The following is an 8,380-nucleotide window of genomic DNA, read 5'->3' on the forward strand; positions in this document are numbered from 1 at the left end:
CTCTCTCGTCTATAAAATGGGATAATAATACCTACACGACCTAGACCGCACGTGATTATTGGAAGGTTCCCATGAGATCATATATGGGAAAGCGCTTTGTAAAAAGCAGAGTTATGTCCGGATAAGGGGTATCATTAGATGGCAGCTGGAAGCTGTAATTTAGGCCTGCCCTCTCGCCACGGCTGCCTCTGGGCGTTGCAAGCTGCTCTTTTAGGGGGTCTCTTGGGCTTGAGCATATGACTCCATTCTGAGGAGGGCGGTCGGTAGGGCCCCCATTTCTTCTTGCATTCCTAGTCGTCTGGTGATACAACCCAGGCCTCGCAGCAGGGTGGGCGCTGGCGAAAGCGTCCGCTAGGGCAGCTCTCTGATTCGGATGCCCCCTGACTGACGTCTCCGCCCCCGAAACCCACGCTCGCAGAAGCTGCGCCGGGCTCGCGCGCTCGCCCCCTCCTCTCTCGGGAAGGGCGTGGCACCGCCGGCGCCCGCTTCCCAGGCGCTGGGGGCGGCCTGGCCGGGCTGCTGCTGCCTGGGGATGAAGGAGATGAGGAGGATGCTCTAACGGCCGCATTCGGGCCTCAGGGACTCCTGAGCGGGGGAATGCCTGGGGCGGCGGCCCGAGAGACTTGGGGTGACCCGCCCTGCGGGCCGTTCTGGCCCCCGAGCCGGCTCCCTCTCCTGCCCAGGCGGGCGCGGCGCTCGCAGCCCTCCTTATTCCGCCAGCCAGGGTGTTGGCGAGTTAGACCTCCCAGCCTCACGGGGCTGCTGTGCGGCTGCGGCGACGTCGGCGACTGCGGCGCCGCGGAGGAGACGGAGGGCCCGAGAGGCGGCGCCACGTGAGTCCCGCGGAGCGCGGGGCTGGGGCCGCGGCGGGAGGTTACCGTATTTATCCAGGCCAGCGCCGGACCCTTGGGGGCGGGTCACTGCGGGCGCGCTACCGTATTTGCCGGGGGCCGCGCAGGTCCTTTCCGGGAGCGGGAGCGCCGCGACTAAATTATGTATTTATCCAGGGTTAAGTGGTTCCGCGGGGGGCGCTGCGGGCGCAGGGAGTGGGTTGCATTCATTTCCCTCCGGGAGGAGCCGGGGCTTGCAGCCGGGCGGGGTGGGTTGCGGCAGCAGGGAGGAGGCCTACGTATTTTCATGGGGGGTGGGGTTGCGACGCAGAGTTTACCATATTTCTCCAGGGTTGCTCCGGCCCCAGGAGTTGGCAAGGTTGTGCGTGAGGTCGGGTGGGGTGGGGTCAGCTCTTTCGATTAATGCAGCTATCTGACAAGAGCAACGTTGCAGAAGGCTTGCTGTCTTTATGGGGGCGGGGGAGAAGAGGTGCGGGAGTGGCTGCGGGAGGGTTACCGTATTTGCGTTGGGCAGCGCAGACTCTAGAGGAAAGAGCCGTCGCCAGAGACCCGGAGGAGAAGGGGCGCAGCCCGGGCTGTGAGTGTGACATGGGATGGAGGAACTTGGGGAAGATTCGGGGGCCATGGCTTTGGACCCTCTCCGCGTGCGGGCGGGGCTTCGGTCAGGGTTATAGCTGGGGAGAGTGGGAGGCTGCCCACTGACAGTGCCAGCTGAGATTGGCCAAGGGGACAGTGCCACTGGCTGGGGAACGATTTGTGGGTGGGGTCTGTGGCAAGTGGTGCTTGTCCCCTTCCCCAAGGTGAGTGTCAGTTCCACCCTGGCCTAAGGGTAGGGGAAGACAGGAGATATCTCTGAGGCCCCACTCTGCAGACAGATTGACTGAGGCTGGAGGTGTGGGGAAGGCCTCAGGGGAGGTCCAGGGAAAGAACTAGCGAGCTTCCTTGATGGGGGTGGGGAGAATGGATGAAGCAGGCCTCAGAGACCTGCAGGAGCAGGAGCCCATGTTTTTTGGGAGATATGGGGGTGGTGGGTGGCAGTAGACAGTGCTCTTACAGGAGAAGTGGCCCTTTGTGAATGAATGGCTCTTCAATGGCCAGGATGGTGGCGGTGGTCTTGTGTGTGTGTATGTTTGAGGGGTGTTTAGTTGTTGAGCAGCTGGTACATTGAAAACAGCTTTCAACAGACAGTCAGGAGACTTAGGGCCTTGTTCTGGCTCACCTTGCTGTGTGACCTTGGGCAGGTATGTTGACCTCCCTGAGCCTCAGTTTCCCCATCTATAAAGCGGGACTCAGTAACTCTGTTTGGCCCCTTTCTTAGGCTGTTGTGAGGACAATAGGAAACAATTTAAGAGGAACTTAGTGCCATGGGAAGAGGATCCTTAGGGGAACCAGCATGAAGGGAGCCAGGTCTGGGGGTGTTTGCTGAGCATTGAGCACATCACTCAGCCTCCAGCCAGGCTTTGCTGTGGGGGTAACCAAGAGGAATCAAGTGGAAACCAGCCCCTGGGAGCTCACACTTGGATTCAGTGACTTGCAAACCTTTTAAACACATGCTGCATGCCTCATTTTGATAAACAAGAGCTGCCACCTTTAATGTTTAACTGAGGTCAATTTCAAGTTTACAGGGTTTTGTTTTTCTTTCTTACTTTAAGCTTTGCAAAAATCTTTAAGCCACCAGTGATCCCACCTTTCCCTCCAGGTTTGGGGTGCACCTCACCACCTACCCCTGTACCGCCCTCCAGAATCTGGTTGTAAGAGATAAGAAACAAAATACTAGGAGTCCCTGAATATCACCCACCAGAATTTATTCAATGTCTTGTGTGGCAGGTACAGTGCTTGGTGCTGGGGTTAAAAGAAGCCAGGGCTGTCCTTAGGGATGGTGGGGGAAGGAGAACAGAGGTGGCTGGACAGACCCTCAGGCAGTGTGATAGTGAGGATCACAGGGTTGGGCCTTATGGTTTAAGGAGGGGCTGAAGTTGTCGGGAGAGGCTTCTAGGAGGAGGTGGCCCTTGAGAAGGGCCTGGAGGGAGGGCGGGGTTTGCTTAAGAGGTAGCAGAGATAGGAGAGTAGCTTCCAGCAGTGGAACTTTGGCCTGAGCAAAACTACAGAAGGGCGAATGCTGGAGGCTGTGGGAGGTGAGTGTCCCCGGCCAGACTGGGGGCTGCCTGACCCTCCGGTGTCCCCTGACCCCTCTCTCCGCTTCTGCCTCCCCAGGGACTCCTGATTGCAGCTGCAAGTGCCCATGACGGAGCTGGCGTCCTCCGGGGGCGGGTCCCCTGCGGGGGATGGGGAGGAGGGCCTGGGGGACGAGCGAGGCCTGGTCATCCACCACCCTGCGGAGGAGCAGCCCCACCGCTGCCTGCTGTGTGGCCAGACCTTCTCGCAGCAGCCCAGCCTGGTGCGGCACCAGAAGGCGCACGGCGGGGCGGGCCGCGCGGCAGCCTTCGTGTGCCCCGAGTGCGGCAAGGCCTTCAGCGTCAAGCACAACCTCGAGGTGCACCAGCGCACGCACACCGGGGAGCGGCCCTTCCCCTGCCCCGACTGTGGCCGCTGCTTCAGCCTCAAGCAGAACCTGCTCACGCACCAGCGCATCCACAGCGGCGAGAAGCCGCACCAGTGCGCGCAGTGCGGCCGCTGCTTCCGCGAGCTGCGCTTCCTGCTCAACCACCAGCGCACCCACGCGCGCATGCCCGCGCCGCACCCGCGCCGCCCCGGCGTCTTCGGGGAGAGGCGGCCCTACTTCTGCCCCCGCTGTGGCAAGAGCTTCGCGCGCGAGGGCTCGCTCAAGACCCACCAGCGCAGCCACGGCCATGGGCCCGAAGGCCAGGCTGCCCATTTGGGCCGCGTGCTATGATGCGCGCCAGGCCCACCGCCGGCTGCTTCCTGCCTCTCAGATGCGTCCGGACTCCTGGAGATGGCCCTGGGCTGCAGCCCCCTGTCCAGATAGGATCCTGGGAGCGGGAGAGGGCTGGCTTGGGGTCTTGAAGCTGTGGACCACCAGGCTCAGGCTGCCCCTTTACGTTTCTCCCTCGGGACCCTCCGAGTGGCTGCATGCAGCTGCTTTGGGCCCGTGCCCTGGTTTTCCTCCTCGGGCTGACCGGCCTAGAGCAGGTGAGGGTCTGGCCAGGCTTGTGGGGTGGCAGGGTGGGTGAGTGGTGTTGATTCTTGATGTCAGTTGGGGGTGGTGGGGCTGGTGGTGCATACTGGGCCGTAGGCCTCTTTGTGACCAGCTGCTTACCAGCTCTTCATTCCCAGAATGTCAGTTGAAACCCACATGGAGAGGGCCCCTTCCCACAGTCCCCGGCCTCCTGGCTCCTGCACGCACTATCTGGTGCCCTCGAGAAGTCATTTCACTTCATGTCTTAGTTTGCTTATCTGTAAGTTGGGAATAAAGATGAGGGACTTCTCCTCTGTGGGACATTGTGAGGATCGTAATTGCTGCAACAAGAGAGGGTGAGGTCACCAGCCCACAGTTGGCACTCCTGGCTGCCACTGCCTGTGCTGCTCTGGGCTCTCCAGAGGTGGCACAGATGTGGACCACAGGTCCTGCCCCTTGGTGCTCCCACTTGATGCGAGTGACAGGTGCCCACTCAGGGTGATGTTGGTGTGGTCAGGAACCACCTGGTGCTCCGGGACAAGAGCGAGGAAGGTAGCTGGCTTCTCCACATCCCCAGGGAGCTGGATGGCTTTGAGCCAGGTTGTGGAGACAAATAGAATTGCTAGGAAGAGCACGTGTGTGGAAGGATGTTTTCCAGGCAGGGTCAGATGGTAGAGGCTGGAATTTGCCCCACAGAGGACTTTGTGGTGGGGGAGGGGACGTCTGAGATTTTTAGTGGGAAGAGCACCTGACCTCAGACCTGTGCTCTAGAAGGAGGACCAACGTCACCATGAGGACAGATGGAAGCGGGGAGAGCAAGAGCCTCAAGGGTCTTGGGGTCATCGGGGCAGGAGAACGTGAGCCCCCCAGCTCAGAGGCTTGACCAAGGTCAGGCAGTGAGAAGGGGAGAGCCACAGCTTGCCCCCAGGACCTCGATTCCAGGCTGGCGCTCAGACATGAGCTGCTTCAGCGGTTCAGGAGATGAGGAAATGGGCTTGCCTGGGCTTGCCCCCATCACAGCGCTTTGTGGATAAGGGGCGGAAGCCCGGCTTTGTTGGGATTCTGGATCCCAGGACCCTTTAGCTGCACTGTGAAAATGGAAAATGGAGCTGGAAGGATTTGGGAATAGGCTCAGGGGCCATGTAATAGGAGCCTGGCAGAGGTGACAGGGGTGACAGGGGTGGTGTGGATGTGGTTTGGGAGGGAGGAAGTGGGCCTTCCAGAGGACGTGTGCTCCCAGAGCCCTGCTGTGCATGCAGTCGCTTTCCTCTGCTCCTCTGCCCTTCCTTGGTGCTGCATGGCTCCTCGGGTCCACTGCCTGTGCCTGCCCCCCCCAGGTGGCCGTTGCAATGTGGACTAGTGCTTCGTGGCAGAGATTAAGAGGCTAAATAGGGACCTGGGACATCTGGAGCCAGTTGCCAAAATGCCCTGAACCCACGGTGTCTCATCTGTAATGTGACTCATAATCCTTGCAGAGCTTGGTATGGGGCTAAGAGGACTCACTGAAAGCCCCCGACAGATCAGCGAGGGCTGGCTGACTGCTCCCTCCAAGACCCAGAGGGGAGGCTGGGCAGGGCCACGTCACGGCCCCAGTCCTGACCTTGATCTCTTTGTTTCTGTGAACAGATGCGGAGTGGGCAGGACCTTATGACTCAGAAGGTGCAGGGCACATCTGGGCCCAGAGACCAGGAATGGGGTTCCACAGGGCTTGACTGGCACCACACCCCGGCATGAGGACACATCCCCTAAGCAGACCTGCCTTGGGAGGTGTCCTGCAGTGACCTGTGGAGGTGACAGGATGGAGCTTGGAACTGGAGGCAGATTCTGAGCCCTGTGGACAAACTCACCAGACCTGGTGGGAATCACAGCCAGGGAAGACCTCATCCTGGCTACCTGGCCATGGGTCTCAACTCTCTTTGGTGGCAGGGACGACACCCGTGTGGAGAGCTGGCTTCTCTCCTCCCACCTGCCCACCACTTGGCTAAAGTTCAGGGACAGGAAGTGACTGGTCTAAGCTAACACAGCAAGGCAGTGGCAGTCCTGGCACTAAAGGCAAAACTTTGCCCCAGATGCAAATGACACCTGCAGGCTTCGTTTTCCTTTCTGAGCAGTGGCTCTTAACACTTTGGGGTCATGAAACCCTTTGAAAATCTGATGGTTATGGACTTGCCTCCCCACCCCAGGAAAACAGACATACTCACCTAGATTCAAAAATCCCAAGCAATTTCAAGAGGCCCTGGACTCCCTGGATGAAACCCGTCCCCTGACTCCAGGATGAGCACCTCAGCCCTGGGGGCTCCTTGTCTGTCACTCATGGAGTCCTAAGTCCAGGCTGCTATAATAGTAGTGTTCCTCCTCCCCCGGCCAAGCCTGCTTCCCTCCTCCAGGAGCTAGGAATTTAGTCAGTCCCTCCTTCCAGACCTAGCAGATGATGCATCAGGGTGTGGACCTAATTTCCCTTCCCTAGACACGATGGAGTTTCCCTGCGCTGGCTTTGCTCTTCTTGTTTTTGTGTGTCTAACCTGCTGCTGGTTTTCACAAAGGAGCCCTTTGCTCCTGTCCTGGGCTCTTGATTTCTGTATGAGGTCCCGAGAGGATCTGGGCTGCCTAGCATGTGTGCTGGCGGGCGTGAGTTTGATCTGAGTCTGCCCCAGGGAGGAGAAATCCTGCTTCCACCAGCCAAGCCCAGACAGTGGTGCCTCCTGTCCTACCAGCTGTTCCCCCCAGCCAGGTATCACTCGGAAACATTGGGGAGGAAGAGGATGAGAGCTTTGCTCCAGGTGCCCGAGGCTCTGGGCAGGGGGTGAGCCCAGTGCAGTGGCTTTCTGTGTGCTCCCCGCCGCTGGCGGCACAAATGGAGCCCAGGCTCAGGCTGGCAGCAGGACGGAGACTCCTCCTGTCTTTACACCTGCAAAGGTCGGCCCAGGGCCCACGAGTTCTCACCCCCTGCCCGAGAGAAAAAGCTGCCCATCAGAAGAGGCAAAAGCAACCAGGGCAGGGAGGGTGCGGGTCAGGGCTGTGAATCCTGCCCTGGGGTGTTGCTTGTCATATCTTCAATGCAGTTTGGCCCATAGGTCGGTACTGATCACCTACCCTATGCCAACCCCGGGTGCCATGACAGAATTCTCAGGGACATCGGAGAAAGAGAAGGCACTGCCGGCCCAGGAGCTTGCACTCTGGGGAACCTTGGCCCACCTAGAGAAACCTCTACAACACACCCTTTCTCTGCTAACTGTCCAGCTTGTGTCCTTCCTGCCTGTGACTGTGCTGTGCTCATTCCTACCTCTGTACCTTCCCCTGTATTGCTCTGAAATGTCCCCTTCTCTGCAAGCCTTATCTACCAGGGCCCAGCTTCCCGAACCACCGAGTCCACGGTCCTCCTTCCTTCTCTGAACAGTACCTGTATTCACACACCATCTTCCCCGCCCCCTAGAGTATTGTGTGCTGTCTTAGCTTACACTCCAGTCTCCTCTGTGTGTCTGTCTGGATCCCCAACTAGACTGTGAGCTCCATGAGGGCAAGGACTGCATCATTTATTCTGGAACCCCAACAGGGTCTAGCATAGGGCTGGGCTCATAACTCTCAGGAAACACTTGTCGACTGACTGATGGATCAAGTGCTGGAGGTCGTGGGGTGGCCGGTCCTGGGAGGTGTGCAAGGGGAGAGGGGGTGTGAGTTAACTAGGGGGTGCGTTTAACTGGGCTGTGGGCTGGCTCCCCTGGATCAATAATGGGCGTCGGAGGTCTCAGGTCCTTCCCTACTTGGGGCAGTGGGAGCTGAGGGAGTCCCCATGGCTGTGCACATACATGCTCGTCCAGGCCGGGTATTTGCGGAGGTCACTGACACCTGCCGCAGCTGACCGAGTGGGATAAATGTTCTCTTGACATCAGCTGGTGTGAGAGTGGTTATTTGGGTTGGAGGGTTGGGCAGGAGCCAGGAGTTGGCCTCCATCTCCGCCTCCCGCATCTGTCGGGGAGTTAGGTTTCAAGGAAGCATGGTGGCCAAAGATGGCTTTGAGGAACAGGTATTGGGGCCTCCAGAATCACAAGGCAGCCCCCGCTTTGGCTCGCCCAGCCCCCAGTAAGGCCAGACCTGCTCGAAGGGGCGAGTGGCAGCAGGCCCTGGGAGTGCTCGAGCCGAAGGAGCAGGCCGCAGTGCGGGTGCGCCTGCAGTGGGGATCTAGGGCCAGTCATGCGCCTCTCCTGTGTGACACAGGGAAAAATCACCTGTCCCCTTTCCTCCCGGAGTTGTGAGTCAAATAAGTATCACGTAAACAAGGCTCGTGCAAAGCTCAAGGTTCGTGAGGTGTCACCGTCATCCTCGTCCTCCCATGGTGGCACCTGACAGCAGCCTGCGATCTTCCCTGGCAGGATGACCGGCACATCAAGCTGCCACCAGGTGGCTGAGATGTTTGGGTAAGGCACTGCCCTCC

At 59.3% G+C, this 8,380-nt stretch overlaps 1 protein-coding gene across 3 annotated transcripts; it reads left to right on the plus strand.

Moving 5' to 3' along the window:
* The first annotated feature begins 1,188 nt into the window (after positions 1-1,188).
* LOC105883157 (uncharacterized) lies at positions 1,189-8,044 on the plus strand. Of its 3 annotated transcripts, XR_001159653.3 has the most exons (3): positions 1,874-2,986; positions 3,066-3,962; positions 5,575-8,044. XR_001159653.3 is itself a non-coding variant. In XM_076006718.1 (2 exons), exon 2 carries the CDS (start codon positions 3,094-3,096, stop codon positions 3,703-3,705), a length of 612 nt encoding a protein of 203 aa, XP_075862833.1. In that variant the 5' UTR covers positions 1,189-1,428; positions 3,066-3,093; the 3' UTR covers positions 3,706-8,044. The 3 variants fall into 3 exon arrangements, 2 of the variants coding, with proteins under 2 accessions (XP_075862833.1, XP_012641580.2); XM_076006718.1 differs by lacking the exon at positions 1,874-2,986 and adding an exon at positions 1,189-1,428 and having other exon boundaries at positions 3,066-8,044; XM_012786126.3 differs by having other exon boundaries at positions 3,066-8,044.
* The last annotated feature ends 336 nt before the right edge of the window (positions 8,045-8,380 follow it).

This window comes from Microcebus murinus, chromosome 9 (assembly GCF_040939455.1).
Source record: "Microcebus murinus isolate Inina chromosome 9, M.murinus_Inina_mat1.0, whole genome shotgun sequence".
In the NCBI taxonomy this organism is placed as follows: domain Eukaryota; kingdom Metazoa; phylum Chordata; class Mammalia; order Primates; family Cheirogaleidae; genus Microcebus; species Microcebus murinus.